Source organism: Lonchura striata, chromosome 3 (genome assembly GCF_050655825.1).
Source record: "Lonchura striata isolate lonStrDom1 chromosome 3, ASM5065582v1, whole genome shotgun sequence".
Taxonomy (NCBI): Eukaryota; Metazoa; Chordata; class Aves; order Passeriformes; family Estrildidae; genus Lonchura; species Lonchura striata.
Window position 1 is genome coordinate 50,724,841 of NC_140705.1, and position 15,718 is coordinate 50,740,558.

Below are 15,718 nucleotides of genomic sequence, written 5' to 3' on the forward strand. Positions count from 1 at the left end.
CATCTCAAATCACATAATGAAATTCAGATTCAACAGAGCTGGGGCAAAATGACTGGGCATTATTAGACTGGTCCTTCCAAAAGTTTCTCCTTAAACTAGGGTATGGGAAGTCTGATCCCAGGGGAGGAACCCACATAAAATCCAGGAAACCTGAAAAAACTCTCTTAAGCCTCCCAAAGAATGACAGTTTTGCTACTAAAGCATTGCTCACTTCTTGGACCTTGCTCACTGCAGAGGGCTCCCTCCTGCTCCCTGTAGACCACGCAGGCTACCACTGAACTGTTTCTATGAGCCCTGCTATGTGTCTGCGAACCCATCCTCTAATTTGTTCTAGTGTATTCTCCAGATATGCCTTCTGAATGGAGCAGTGGCCTCAGCACCTTTTCAGTAATTCAGCCTGTGTGCTCTGGCTTTGTCACCTTGGGAAAGGAGCCCAATGCACTACCAAAGAGCTGCCCTTCCCATGGGAAGGAAGAGGAGGAGGTACGTGTTGCAGGCTTGCCCATGTTTGCCGTGTCTTTTGTGTAAACTTGATTTTCACAGGTGCATTTGCATCGGGAAGGTCCAGTCCTACAGACAAAGGTCAAATGCTTTTCAGTGGAAACTTTTCCCCAAAAGAGACTGCAGCATCAAACTTTCCTGCACGAAAAAAGACATACTGGGGAAAAAAAAGACATATCAGGGAAATATTCTGCACACAGAAACAAGATATCGTTGCCCTTTGCAATATAAAGCAACTAAAGACATGCCGCCCGCCTCCAACACGAAACCACAAAAGAGGACTGCTTTATTTTATTCCCAGATTTTCGAGCTCACAGTGCTTCATGCTAGGATATTCGGTCACAGGAGAAGATTGCTCGGAAAACCACCGCTCGATGAACAACATCTCGCTGTTGTCACGCCCTCCAGACCGGACGCTTGGTCCAACTCCCGCGGGATGCTCCGTGGGGGCGTACGCGTGGCCCCGCCGGCCCCGCAGCCCCCCGGCCCGCACCGGGCCACCACCACCACCACCACCTTCTTCTTCCGCGCAGCCCCGGCGGCAGCGGCGCGGCTCTGCAGACGCTGCGCGGGGAGCGGCGGAGCGCCCGAGCCGCGCTGCCTCCGCGGCCGGGGGCGCAGCGCGGCGGGCGCGCCCCCGAGCGGGAGCGGGAGCGGGAGCGGGCCCGAGCGGGGGCGCGCAAGGCGGGGCCGCGCAGCGGGCAGCCCCGCGCCGGCTGGTGCCGCCTGCGAGCCGGGCGGGAGCGGGGCAGGGCGCGGGAGCGGGGCACGAGCATCCTCCAGGCCGAGGCTCCGTTTGGCTTTCCGGGCTCCGCGCTTCGGCAGCAGTGCCGGCGAAGTACCTGCGGATCGCCTTTCCTCCTCCTCGCTGGCTTCTTTTAGTTTGGTGGCGGTGGTGCTTTTTTTGTTGTGTTTTTTTTTTTTTTTTTTTTTTTTTGTTTTTTTTTTTTTTTTTTCCTACTCCTTAACCTTCCCTCAAATCCAGGGAGACGCTTCTGAAGCGGGGAGAGCGCTGATCTTACGTAAATGGTGCTGCTTCGGGGAGGGCATCTCCCCTGCCAGCCCCGGGCCAGGGGAGCATCCTCGGGCGCCGCTCGCCCTGCCTAGCGACCGGGCTCCTCGCTGCCACCCTGCCCGAGATCCGCACCGGCAGCGGCACCGGCACCGGCGGGGGCGGGCGGTGAGCAGCAGCCGGCAGCCCGCAGCCCCGCTCCCGGCGGGTTTCGGCGCCTCCGCGGACCGGCTGCGGGGATGATGCGGCGCGTTGAGCCCCGCGGCGGGGAGGGCGCTATGTCAGAGAGATAACGCGCCTCCGCCAGCAGCCCGGGGGCAGTCTCGGTGCCAGCCCCTCCGGGACCCGGCTGCCTGCGAGCCGCTCGCATCTCGGAGGACGGACTGGCCGCGGCGGCGGGGCCGGGGAGCGGCGGGGCCAGGCCCGGCGAGGCGGGGGAGCGGCGGCCGGCCGTGCCGGGGCACCCCGCCTCCGGGGGCCAAGCGGCCGGGAGGCTGAGGAGCGCAGGCAGCAGAGCCGGGGAGGAGGAGGAGGGCAGCGCCATGACTCATTTGCAGGCAGGTCTCTCCCCGGAGACTTTGGAGAAAGCCCGGCTGGAGCTGAACGAGAACCCCGACACCTTGCACCAGGACATCCAGGAGGTGCGGGACATGGTCATCACCCGGCCGGACATCGGCTTTCTCCGCACCGACGATGCCTTCATCCTGCGGTTTCTGCGGGCCAGGAAGTTTCAGCACTTCGAGGCGTTTCGCCTCCTGGCCCAGTACTTTGAATATCGCCAGCAGAACCTGGACATGTTTAAGAGTTTCAAGGCCACAGACCCGGGCATCAAGCAAGCGCTGAAGGATGGTTTCCCCGGAGGGCTGGCCAACCTGGACCACTACGGCAGGAAGATCCTCGTCCTTTTCGCTGCCAACTGGGACCAGAGCAGGTAAAAGCAGAGCCACTCTCCCACCTCAACCCCTTCTCCCCCCGAGCAGTGCGTGGGAGAGCGGTGCCAGCGCAGAGGTAGAGAGGGTGGGCAGCAGGGACACACCCGGCGCTGCCCACAGGGGGCTGGGCAGCAAGCCTGGAAGGCAGAGGGAGAGAATAAAGAAGAAATACGTTTTGTGGCTTAGGGCCCTTTCAATCAGCTTATCCCTTGGGTTGTGAATTTTAGTAGGCTAGTAGACACTGCTGGAGTGCTCTTCTCAACTGCTAGGAGGTTTACACCCTTCTGCCTCCCCTGAGCCGAAGTGAGCTGGCACGTAGATGATGTGCTTATCCCCCAAACAAAGGCTGTTTGCACTCTCGGCTGGTCTTTCTGTTTCAGCACACATAGAGCTGCTCAGGTGCCATGGGAGAGCGTGGGAGATGCTGTGTGTAGAACAGGAGCATCCATCATGGCTTTTGAGCTGAAAAGTTTGCCTGTGCAGGAAGCTGAGACTCTGAATCCTTTCCCTCAGCTGAAGAAAGCGCTTCCTGAGCCACCTGGAAATGCCAGGATGGAAGTCTCTGTAACCACTTCTTTTTCCACTCATGCTGCTACCAATGTAAATTCTCTGCATAATAGGATCCAAATACACAAATCTTTGATAGCAAATTGAAGACTGGTCTCTAGAACAGTTTCTGATATTTTTTGGGGGGATTATCTAATTTGAAGATGATTTAGTAGGATGACTCAAGATCTGTTTCCTATCATGGCCCTTTTTAGCAATTGGTTTGATCTTATGTCACACTATTTGTTTATTCTAAATACATTGTGGGCGTGTCACACTCAGTTTCTCCTGCAGTCTAAAATTATATTTAAAAAAATGGCTTGATTTCAGTATATTTAAACTCTCTAAATCCTGCTTCTGTCAGCACTGCACTGTTTTCTTTGGCTCCCAACAGGAGTTGCAGGTTTAAGATCTGATTTCTCACTTTTTTAGTGAGAAAACTTAAAATCTTGTAAGTTGCCATCTTTATTGCTGTCAACATAGTGCTGAGTGCTCAGTGCAGATATCCTCAGCTCAGCTACTTTGAAACTTTGGGGGGACTCAAACAACTGTCAGCGTGGATAGAAAGGACAAAGCCTGGGGGAGAGGCATGTTTAAGTTTGCCCTTTAGGTGTTTGTTTAGCTGTCCTCTTGCGGGCTGTGTGTATTGCCATCACTGGGAGCATTCCCACCCCTCCCTGCCCCGGCTGGTGTTACAGCTATGGACACTGCCCAGAGGTATGCTGGCCCACCTTGGCTTTCCTCTCCTTCAGACATGCCAGCCACACCCACACTGTCTATGGGACAAGTCTCCTGTCCCTTGCTAACCCATGAATCAAGTGTTGGAACTAGGAGAAAGCTGTCCGACACAAATCAAAACTGCCCACAGCCAGGGTAACGGCTAGAAAGGGTGGATGAATATATGCAGGGCTGGGGCCAGCATCCTTTTTTTTGCTTTATTTTTCTAGCAGATGGAGTATAAAAGCTGAGTGAAGAGCAGTAGTGATGAGGCTAAGGACTCACTGTGTTTCCATTCCCAGATAAGGAATTTTCTTGTTTCCCACATAAGGACCAAGTCAACTTTTAATTTTAAAAACAACTCCACAAGCTCTTAAAAATCCCTGAAGGAAGAATTAGCAAAGAAACACATGTTTAGGACTTTTATTAAGTTGTATGTCTATGATGAAGTTCCATTATTAAAGGTAGCATGACCTATTGTATACTGATGTTTCTTATTAATGGAAAAATCCTAAAGCTTTGTGTGACACTTGCCATATTATTTGACTTGATCCCAGTCAAAAGAATACCAAGAATTCAAATGCAGAGATAAAGTAGCATTTAAAGTAATAGTTGCCATGTAGAAAGAATAGGTTTATTTTCTTTTTGAGTTTGGAGATGCTTATATTTAAAGTACATGAGCTCAGCTGGCACAGCAATGAATTTATTGTGTTTTTTTTTTACATGAAATCCTATTGGTATGATTAATATTATTTATGCTATGACACCAAAGTGGCTGGGGTATACTAGAATATTTAATGGCTGTGTTTGCAATTGGGTGCCTACTGCTTTTGAGCACTGCATGCTCACGGCACACCTCTCCTCCTGAGCGAGGGATTTGTTTTCACACAGACCACTCAGACAAAGCAGAGAGCTGAAGCCCAGCTGCGGGGAGTGGCTTGCTCCAAAGCACATGACAAGTCAGTGACACATCTGGGAATGGAGCTAGGTCACTTTCTTTTCTAATTAATTTAGTGCCTTCCATTATCTGATGCTCAGTGGCTGAAGCTGGGGAGCCTTGTGGAACTTAAGCCTGGGCTGCTATGCAATATGTCTCAAGCTTATGCCTTAACTGACTTGAGATCTTGCACTACATAACCCAGTGTTCCTCTTACAATAACAATAGGAGGATTACTTATTGAAGCCTGTTTGGTTAGGCTCTCTTTGTGTGCTTCATAAACTAAGTTAATAGAGCATAGCAAGCCTCCACTTTTGTCATATATGTGCAAATTATTATGGCCAGGATGTAACAATTAGGAAAAAAAAGTTCCAATTTGTTATTTAAATGAATAGCAGACATACTAGAGATTATTTATATAGCACTGTCAGCCTATGATTTACATAGTTCCAATTAGAAAGAAAAGTGTGGGAGGCAAAAAATTCCTGTGGTAAAACAAGCCTGTGTTCTAGATGTTAAATCATTAAATTAAAGCAGGGTCTGAACACTGTACCAGATGTCCTGCCATCTGAACAACCCAATCAGACATGTATTTAAAACAAACAAACAAAAAAGGAAAGGTGAAAGATAGTGCACTCAGTAGCCCAGCAGTATTTCAGTGTGACCCAGGCTAACTCTCCACCCTGTCTGTTCTATGGGGAAAATGAAGGTCAGTGGCATTCCTGCCAGGATGCTGGATAGCACTCAGGGAGGGATCAACCTTCCCTATTAGCTTCCAAATTGTTGATTCTTAACTACATTTGGTTTGTAGGTGTCTTTGTGCAATTGAAGATTCCCTTTTTTCCTATAGTGTCCAGCTGGTGAATTTTTTTTCAGTTAATAGTGCAATTAACTTCAGCTCTTAGTTGCAAGGCATCTGTTGTCATACGTGGTCTTATGGCACCTGGACACACATTCCTCAGGAATATCAGTCCATTTTGATATTATGTGCTTGAAACCTTTTAATTATATCAGGTTTTTCCCTAGAAAGTGCTTTAGAAAAATGAAATGATACCTAGTTCTGTTGTTGTCACAGTGACCCAGGCAGCTCACACCCTCCTCAATGAATATGGAAATCCCTGCACTTATTTACTGCTGATTCTGCTCCTGCATCAGACAGTTTACAGCAGGGCAAAGATGGAGTCCACAGGTTTGCTTTCAAAACTAGGTTTTCACATCCACAAGTGCTAGAAACTTTTCCCCCTGTTAAATGAAAATTTAACTTCTGTAGCTATGAGGAGGCTCATCTGCTCCTCAGCTCACAATAAACAACAGGCAAGATGGCAAGGTATTTTTCAAACTCTGATATAAGCAGTATGACAAAATAAATAGCAATGCTAACAGTAGTAACCTGTTAACAGTAAAAAACCCAGCTGTTTAGCAGAGTCAATTTTTGTTTGGAAGTTATATCTTCCAAATGATAACTATTAACTAGTGTAAACACTGTAATTTTTGCTACAGTTACTCCTGCTGACAGATGCTGTTTTAGTTTTTCCTAGTTTTCCCCCAGGTATCCCTATCTGCCTATCATCACCTGTATTTAGATTGTAGGGGTTTTGGCTATGGAGCTTTATGATAAATGTAAAATTTAAATCAGCTGAATCTTCATCTGTGGCTGTGACTGTTAGACACTGGGCTAATATGTGGCATAATGCATGGTACTAAATCTGAATCCTAAAGCTAATCTGGTAAAATACTTGAAACTATATATATTTTTTCCTTTGCATTTTTTGTAACAGTGGTGGTGCTTTTTTGTATTTAGAATAAGGTATCCTCAGGGCATGCTGCCACTGTTTAAGCAGAATAGCCATAAGAGAACTTTCAATCCCCCATCTTTTCAGCATTCAATTCTGTACCCAGACTGGCAAACCAAGGCGATATGAGGCATCATCTCAAATTACTCCTTTGTGTATCTTGAGGGCTCTTGTTTTGGTGAAATTCTAAAAATATTGAGCCAGAACAGTACCTTAGAGATGTGATGATGGCTCAGAAACTTGACCAGCTTTCTCTTTTAAATCACAGTGACACAAGAGCTCATTTGACAGAAGCCTTTTCTTGTCCAAATGGTGAGCATCTTAAAATATAGACTGTGCATTCTTTATGTGTTTCAGACCTTCAAGAGACATATGGCTCAAATTCAAGCAAAGAAGACTTACCATTTATCTATTCTAGTTCACATCCTGAGAGGCAGATTCATTCCATTCAATCCTAATTCTCAAAATTATTTTAAATTTCTTTATTTTAGGGAGGAGATGACAAACAGCCACAGAGATAGTAGGGCAACTCTGTTAAATCAGATTATCTGTTATTCAGGGCAAAAGTGAATTGACTGGAACCAGAATCTGGTTAAACAGATGATATGGTTGATGCCACTCATCATCAAGAGCATAAAGTATTGAAAACAGTTGACACAGCTGAGTTTGACATAAGAGATCTGTACCCTGAATTCTCCCTGTCTCTTTTCTTCATGTTGGCCTGATGGAAATCACTTAGAGGTAAAGGTGAAATGTCCTGGTGAAGTATTACCAAGAGTTGATAGCCATGTCTTCTAGACTATGTTCCCCAGAAATCCTTGGAAATACGTTCAATCTGTTCATGTCCCACAGAAAAAAACCCAAAAATCTCATATACCTTTTCTGTAATCAGGAAATTGCTGTCAATGGTTAAATTACAAGAGAGTGGGATGCTCAGTAAATTGTTTGAGGTCTTCTGTTCTTGACAAATAAAGACCCCTCAAAATTTCCCTTGAAGGCTGTATCACTGTTGGGGTAGAAATGGAGCTGTCCCAAAGCATTTAAAAGAATCATTGTCAGTGTGGCTGTTAACTTGTCACACTTTCTCAGGCTCTGTTACTTTCAAGTCAACCTGAATGAAAATTTTCAAGAGGTAGAAGAATATGTCTTGCCAGTCCCCGCTTCAGTCAGCCTTGAACTAAAATTCCCATAAAAAAAGAACATTAAGAGTGCATTATATATGTGATAACATATTTCCAGCATTTGTTACTCACATTAATAACAGGACTAAAAAACTTGTCCAAGTTTTTCCATTGAATTAGGCATGGTTCTATAAATAGAAGACATTAAATACATTTAAATTAACTGTGAGTTTTTGATTATCCTAGCAATTAGTTAAATCTTGCTAGCTACAATATGTCCCATAAGCATCTGTTTAAACAAGTGAATGCAACTGGATTTAGTTGTAAATAAATTAGGATTTATTTATTCACAGCCTAACTTCAGGCTGCTACAGAACATGCACTTCAGCCAATTGGGCCCAGCACACCCTACATATCTGACAGCTCTGCGGCAACTCGTTAGAAAACTGGTGCCAGGGCAAAATGAGTGGCTTGCTGTTCCTTAAGTACATGTTTTTACTTAGCACAGATTGGTAAGAATAAAACAGAACCATCTTCCCCCTCCGACTGTACACCACAGTCTCTTAAAAATAAGGCTAATATTTTCTTTTATTTTCTTTTCCTTCAAAGTAGAAGAGCAGTCAAAGCTGCCTTAGACCAAATATATTTCACACTCACTAGCTTGTTGTATTTTTTTCACTTTTGACTAGTCACATTTCTGTATCTGTATGGAAAGTAATTTCAGTGTGGAACAGAAGTTTTAGCAACAAAATCCAGAGTAAGTTTTTACATCTTCTTTTTATATAGGATATTGATTTCCCTAAAGTCCAGCCAGGGGTGGAGTGTATTTTATGGCAGAGCCTGTGCAATCTAGTGCTGGCACAAACAGTGGTAGCAGTGAGGTGAAATGTTGGACAACATGGGGCTGGAGTGGATGAAAGATGAATCTTCACAGAAATAACTCTATGCTGTGTGAAAGCTTCTGTGCAGTTTCTTCAAATATGTTTTTTTTTGCATGAGCTGCTCAGCTGATACTTTCAATACTCAGTGTTTTGCATCACATAAGATTTCATCTACCACGCCAGGTTTATATTTCTGGCTTGCCTTAACACATGTTCAGAGTAAAAGCTGCTTTAAATGCTCACTAATGGATTTGTCTTTGTGGTGCTCTGCACTGTACTTAAGTGAGGTATTGAAACCAAGAGAAGAGATCCAGTACAGAATGAAGAATAGCTCCTACCTGCAACTAATTGCCCTGAGGAGTATTTGAAGTGGGAAGCTTGATTTGTTAGTGACATGTCCCTGTGTACTCCTGATGTAGCTTTTTAGACTTTAAAAATACTTCAGGTACCTCCCTCTGGCAGAAAGTGTTCTTGCTTGCTTTTAGCTGGACCTGTTTTATGCAGGGCTTCTCTCTTATTTTCAGTGAGTAAATATAAATATTATTGTGGAATGTATTTCTTGCACTAGCAGGCCTACAATTGGAGTTATGGTGGTGGTGAATATGCCACAGATTTGTGGAGACCCAGCCCTGTGACTGTTATCCCTGTGGCAGCTGAAATCCCATTTCCATTGTTGCTTGACAGTTTTCCTGTTGACTTAAATTAATTAAACACATAATTAGGTATCTTTCTCTTTAAATGTATACATATTGTATTGGACACTTAGGTATACATAAAAAAGCATTTTTGGGTTAGTCTTAGAGAGCTGACTGGTCTCATAAACAAAGAATCTTTATGTCAGATTTCTAGCAACCTTGTGCAACTAGGAAGCTGTTAATCCAATGCATGTGATGTCTCCTTAAACTCCTTAGGGAGAACATTAGAGATGTGCATCTGGAACTTGGGACCCTTATTCTGAGACTGAATGTAGGATTCTGAATTGTGGAGCCCTTCTGGAGAATGAGATCTTTTGAATGGGACAACCTAAATGTTAGGTAGAGTTGAGGCTAATTTTAGAATTTGAACATTTTTAATGTTTATTCCTTGTATGAGCTGTGGTCAAAATTATCCTCAGACCAAGGCATTCCAAACTTCCTGTTAACCTTAGATCTCAGAAAAGTAAAGCATTAGAAAAGAGTTAAATCTCAGAAAAGTTCAATAGAGTGAATATGAGAAATTTTATCCCTATCAATCAAACAAAATTTTAAAAAAAGTATGTCCAATATGAAAAGAAGAATTTTATTTTTACAAAATTATTTTTAATGCTTCCCTTAGTGATTTCTGGGAAAAACACACTTTCTTCTGTTCAGACATTAGGAGAGTCCTTTTTTGATCCCTTGCTATGAATGCATAATTGAGAAGTTCACTGATTTTTAATTAGCTAAATAAACAAAGAGGAAAGATGTGAGGAGTCAGCTACAACAGATTAATTTCTTTTGTGTTATTTCCTTTTCCAAATATTTTCAAAATACAGTTATGTTCACAACAGAACAGTATACTTATTTTATAAAAGCAAGTCAAATTCAGTAGAATTTAATGTAATTTCTAAGTAGGCACACATGCTCTTTGCTACATATGCAGAATGGTGAAGAATTCTGTAGGGACTCACAATTTTGAAAACTTCTGTTTGATGCTATCATGGGAGACATTTAAAGGGCTTTGCTTAAAAATATCTGCACACTGAATAGTTAATTCTTTAATTTCTGGAATATTTGTATTTCTGATATTTTTCAGGTCTAACATTCCTCATTTGATATTGTGTTGTGGACTGGCAAATTTATGTCTGTTTTGGTAACTGTTTATAAAATCCTAAAATCCTAGAGTGGTTTGGGTTGGAAGGGGCCTCAGAGATCGTCCAGTTCCAGCTCTCCTGCCATCAGCAGGGCACCTTCAGTAGACAAATACCTCAAAGCCCTAGTGTGTATTACCTTCTGCTTTTAAGATTCTTGAGTAATCAGCTTTCTGTACTTGTGGATTTAAGGGAAAAAAATACACAGAGAGTGGGATAAGCAGAGCATGTGGAAATTCCCAGTTTTAGTTGATAATTTTTAGGACCTATTATTTAATTCCCTTAGAAAAATATAGGAGGAAGCTTTGGATCTATGCTTCTGGTATTAGTCTCAGGTTTTGGTATTATTATGACTTCAGAAATTTGTGTAGAAGTTCTTATACAGCATATAATTCCATTAAAGATACTAAGGCAGCTTAGGATACTATGGAAAAGTTCAAATTTGTTTTTGATGTGTTACATTCTTGTAGTTTGTTCTGGCTGGCTGATGGTTTATAGGTACATAATCCTGCTTCAGAAGATGAGCTCAACTAATAGAGCTTTTGAGGATTTCCCAGCTTTAGGCGCTTCTGAGAACACATTTGCACTCTTTGATTTAAATTTTTGACAAAGGAAGAGTACTCAAAACTTCTCCACCTCTGTAGTTGCTGCTCCTTTCCTAATCAAATCTCCTCTTCTCATTCTTAGGTATACGTTGGTGGACATTCTGCGTGCCATTCTTCTTTCTTTAGAAGCCATGATAGAAGATCCTGAGCTGCAAGTGAATGGATTTGTTTTGATTATAGACTGGAGCAACTTCACCTTCAAGCAGGCTTCCAAGCTCACACCAAGCATGCTTAGATTAGCCATAGAGGGCCTTCAGGTACCATTATTATTTTCTCTTTTTTCCTAATTCTTCTTCATTTTGCAGATTATTACAAATCTAGGTTGATAAAAAAAAAACTGAAGCAAAACAAAATTCCAACAACTTATGAATAGCAAGGCTATTAGCACCTTAACGTGTGGGTGTACAGGCAAGCTGCTTGTGACAAAAGTGTGAACCCAGTCAGCTAACTGCAGTAACTCCTGATGTGTAGGCTCCTTCCTTGCTACAGATATGAGGTAACTTTTTTGTCTTTATTCCAAAGTGACTGGCTTTCTGTAAATTCAGATGGTAGCTTCTGCAATAGGAAGTTAGAAGTAATCAGTTTATGTTGTAGTTATGCACAAGGCTAATGAAACAGGGGTTGCTGCTGCCACGCCAGGTTGGTTTTTTAATTGATTCTTTTGGAGACAGGCTCTACATCATTTGTCATGAAAGAGTGGGGCCCTGTGATTGGACAGCTAGCTGGGACTGTTTATTTACTCAAAGTTCAGCATGTGCTTGGCTCTTTTTCTGGGTCAAGATTAGTCTGAGCAGCAGCCTCTGGGATTGAGTATGCAGTGATTTAAATTATTTTTCAGGTCATAGTAAAGGCACTTTACATGGCACAGGCACATCGGTGAAAAGGATACTGCATTACTTGCATCTATTTCCCATGGTGTTTTATTGTTAAAATGAGAAACTAATATGGTTAAGGTAGTTGTTTTCTACACAAGCCTGAGTCGCTGTGTTAAAAATATCTGTAATTCACTCCTGTGGCGGTGTGCCTTGTTTTTGGAAGGACATGTATTCCTCTTATGTAATGTTTCTATCATGTATACATTTTTATTACTCATAAAGCAAAATAACAGCATTGCCTTTGAACTTTTTTTACTGTGATAGTGTGATTTCTGAAAAAACTTGTATAGCAGTAATACTAGAGTTTTAATCTAACTGGTGAAATGGGTCAACTAGTATTCAGTCTGGTGTTGCACACAGAAGGGTAATGACATGAGACAAAGATCTCAGTTCTCATTTTTTGTGTTTCCTTATGCAGCAGTGTGATTTCATCATCTTCACAACTAATTTGGAAGGCAGCAGAGAGACCTATGCTCTAGAAATGCTGCATTTATTTTCATTGCTTTCAAAGTTGCTTTCTTTTTTGTGGTTTTTTTTCAAAGTTAGCTATTGTTTTCTGCTTTAGAACATGAGCAAATGCATTATCAGTCTTTGTTTTCAAATGGTGGTGTTTCTTCTTAGGCATTATTCACAGATGATTATTTTGAAGAGAGCTGCAGTGAATAATTGTATCTGAAAATATAAGGGGTGACCTACCAAACCTCAGGTGGGCTCTGAGACTCAGCATCCTCCTGCCATCGATTGGTTCATGACTGAATTGAGGAGAAAGCCTTTGGCTTTACTTACCCATGCCCCCAGCTTTGTAGTTTCAAATGTTCCAAGTCTGATGGTGGCCAGCATGTATGGCACCATTTTGTGCCCACTGCCTTCAGTGCTATTTACTGCAGAGATGCAAAAGTGGGCGTGAAATGCTCCAGAAGAAAGAAGGAAAAGACATTTTAATAACTACCTTTTATTTTGAAGGAAAACGCATAACGAAAACATGATTCTGAATGATGTCAGAGTAAAAAGTGCTTAATCAGGTAGAATGAAAAAGAACAAGAAAAACTTACACACACAATTTATTTATGATCTTTGTAAATACTTTCTATTTAATCAGAGAAATGAAATTTACTTTGGCTTATAAGATTTAACAGGGCTCAAGATGCTGAACTTTACCATTTGGAGAATTTAAATATTTGTGTTGCTTAGGCAGAAGAGGACAGTGATAGTGGGGTTAGTGACCACTGAATTTGATGTTAACCAAATCCCTTTGCCTCCAAAATGAATTCTACTGAATTTGCCTTATATTTGCTTAGCTCCTACAGTGAGCAGAATACTCAATATGGTATGTACCAAAGACTTCACAAGCTGTGGCATTTTTTGGCTTTTTGCAATGGCTTAATGTTTAGGAAATTGCTTTTGAAAGTAAGAGAAGTAAATATATCGTTTTCTACTGTATAGAAGATAAATTCTGGTATATACTTTGTCTTCATATGTGTTAAATACCCCAAACTTACTTGTATAAATTATGAAAACTTCCTTGGTAGCTGTTTTCAGGAAAAGAAACTTTTGATCATGGCACTTAGAGGACAATGATTATCTGTAATCTGATGTGCAATTCTAGCATACCCATCGCAACAGTACGGTACTAAACAATGGGTGCAGTGTAGGTCAGTGCTGATTTGTAGGACAAATGGTTTTGCAAGACAAGAAGAAAACTTTATGTGGAGGTGGGGGCACTCGGCCGGGACTCTTGATGCTCCAGTCCTAGCTCATACACTGGCTGTGTGCTTTTGGAGAAAAAGGAGCAACACTCTTCCTTGCAGATGCTCGTGCCTACAGCACTCCTGTTGCTCCTCATCATTGAGAAGGAGGATTTGCACTTAGAGCTTCTACACCTTCCCCAGTGTGAAGACAGAAGGAAAATATTTTTTGAGAGCTGTAACACATGCCTCAACTTTAGGACTTGGTGTGACCCTCCCTACTGTATTCAATATGTGGATATTTGTGAGTTCCTATCTTTAGGTGCCCACTTTTCCCCATTCATTGATTTCTGTAGCCAGTCACTGATTTTGGGCTTGTGAAGAAGCTTATGTTATTTAGCAGGCGTGTTCCTGAAAAACAAGGGAGTGTTAGAGTGTTGTGTGCTTCAATACCTGAGTGCCTGATAAGGTCTCTTTCAAGAACTTTACAAAATTTTGCCTCCTTCACCATTGTAATTGGCTGCAATCTGTGTGCTTCAGCTATTTTTCCCATAGAAGAGAAAACTTTTGAGAGCTCCCATAGAAGAGAAAACTTTTGAGAGCTCTGAAGAAAACCAGTCCTGAATTTCTATAGACAGTGATGAACTTTGAGCAAAAAACTCAAAATGTATCAGATGGTTTCTGTATAAGGAACAATAAAATTGGCTTTAATTCATCTGTATGGAAAAAAAATGCAGAGAGAAAGTACAGAAATCTGTGAAACCATAGAAGTATTAAGCTTGGAAAAGATCTCAGAGGCTTGGCAAATCTAACCTCCTCTTTAAACAGGGTCCCTGATGAGATCAGACTGGAATACAAAAAAGATGATGGGTGCCTAGAGAGAGTGGACAAGCTGCAGATGTTGTTTGTTATTTACATTTTAAGAAATTAGCATAATCAGGTGATGAGGTGGAGGAGGCCTGGCTTTTTGTAAGACACCTTTGTACAACATCTGTGTAACTTGTGGAACTCTGTGCCATGAGGAATTCTGGATGCTTAAATTTTAGCTGTGTTTAGGGAAAATGAAAAGAGACATGAACTGAGGATTGGTAAATAGATAAAAATCAAATCAAAGTTCAGAATCCCATAGGTTGTACAAAGTTGGAGATGTGGTGGATGCTGAGTGGAAATAATCATGTATGTTATCCAAGTTGTAGCTGTTCTAGGCTCTCTGTTTTGGCCTCTGTTAAGGACAGGATATAAGGCTAGGTGGACTTTTGGTATGGCATTATTAAGTCAAGTTTTGTATATTCCACTCCTTTTCCTATTCTGAAACCCTGCCTTTTGTTCTACTGTTTTTGGCACTGCCCTGACCCTTGCTACCAAAATACCTAGCTGAGAAGAAAGAGGGAGGAAGTTCTGGGTATGATTATTTTCTTGGTGATAGTCCTTTTTTACATAAACCCCTATATAGACTTCTTTTTTTAATTTTATTTTATTTTAATTATCAAGACAGCAATATTTTCATAAGGCAGGTGAAAACAGTTTCAAAGACTGAAAATTCAATTTGAAAATTATATTGAAAGCTGGAATTATTAACTCTGACAGACAGCTTTGGGGGTAATTATAATTGAGTTTTGCAAAATGGAACAATATAGATATGCATGAATCGCATTAACTGATTAACTGATATTTAGTATTCTAAAACCTAGGCCATTAATTCCTTCTTAAATATTGATTTCTATTTAGTGCATAATAGTAGTTGTGTGCATGACAGATTTTTTTCATGCATGTTTTCACTCGGGCAGATTGTACATCTCAATGCTTTGTAAAAGTGTGCAGTTGGCTGAATGTGAATGCTTCTCCCCTAGTTAAAAAGCTGGTGGAAAAGAGATGATACACATTTAAATGGGGAGCTGAGCATATGTAGACAGTCAGCATTGTTATGGAGTACAGAAGACTCTTGCTTCTGGGGCAGGGGTGTTTGGGAGAAACAATGATAGTGTTGTGGGGGACAAGGCAGGTCTTTTAACTGTGACCTTTTTTATTTTATTTTATTTTTTTTTTTTGTAACAGAGGAAGGCTTCATATGCTAAAACAAACTCAATCCTGTAAAAATGAAAGCAAACCAGAAAGTTAAATGAAGGCAGCATCCTTGAAGTTACAATTACTTTCAGAAACATCTTTCACACAGCTGTTCTTGTGAGCTGTAAGAACAATATCCCCAGCCAGATCTGCTGCAGCAGTGCAAGGTGAAAGTACCAGACACAGACCATGTACAGTCTGGTGATGAAAGTGCCAGGACT

The 15,718-nt window shown here is 42.0% G+C and overlaps 1 protein-coding gene across 1 annotated transcript in view; it reads left to right on the plus strand.

Moving 5' to 3' along the window:
• Positions 1-1,221: 1,221 nt before the first annotated feature.
• CLVS2 (clavesin 2) overlaps positions 1,222-15,718 on the plus strand; it is a 56,036-nt gene continuing 41,539 nt past the window's right edge. The window contains exons 1-2 of the mRNA XM_021547125.4: positions 1,222-2,444; positions 10,956-11,130. Of these exons, the coding sequence (XP_021402800.1) occupies positions 2,056-2,444; positions 10,956-11,130 (564 nt within the window). The 5' untranslated portion in view covers positions 1,222-2,055. The remainder of the gene's footprint in view (positions 2,445-10,955; positions 11,131-15,718) is intronic.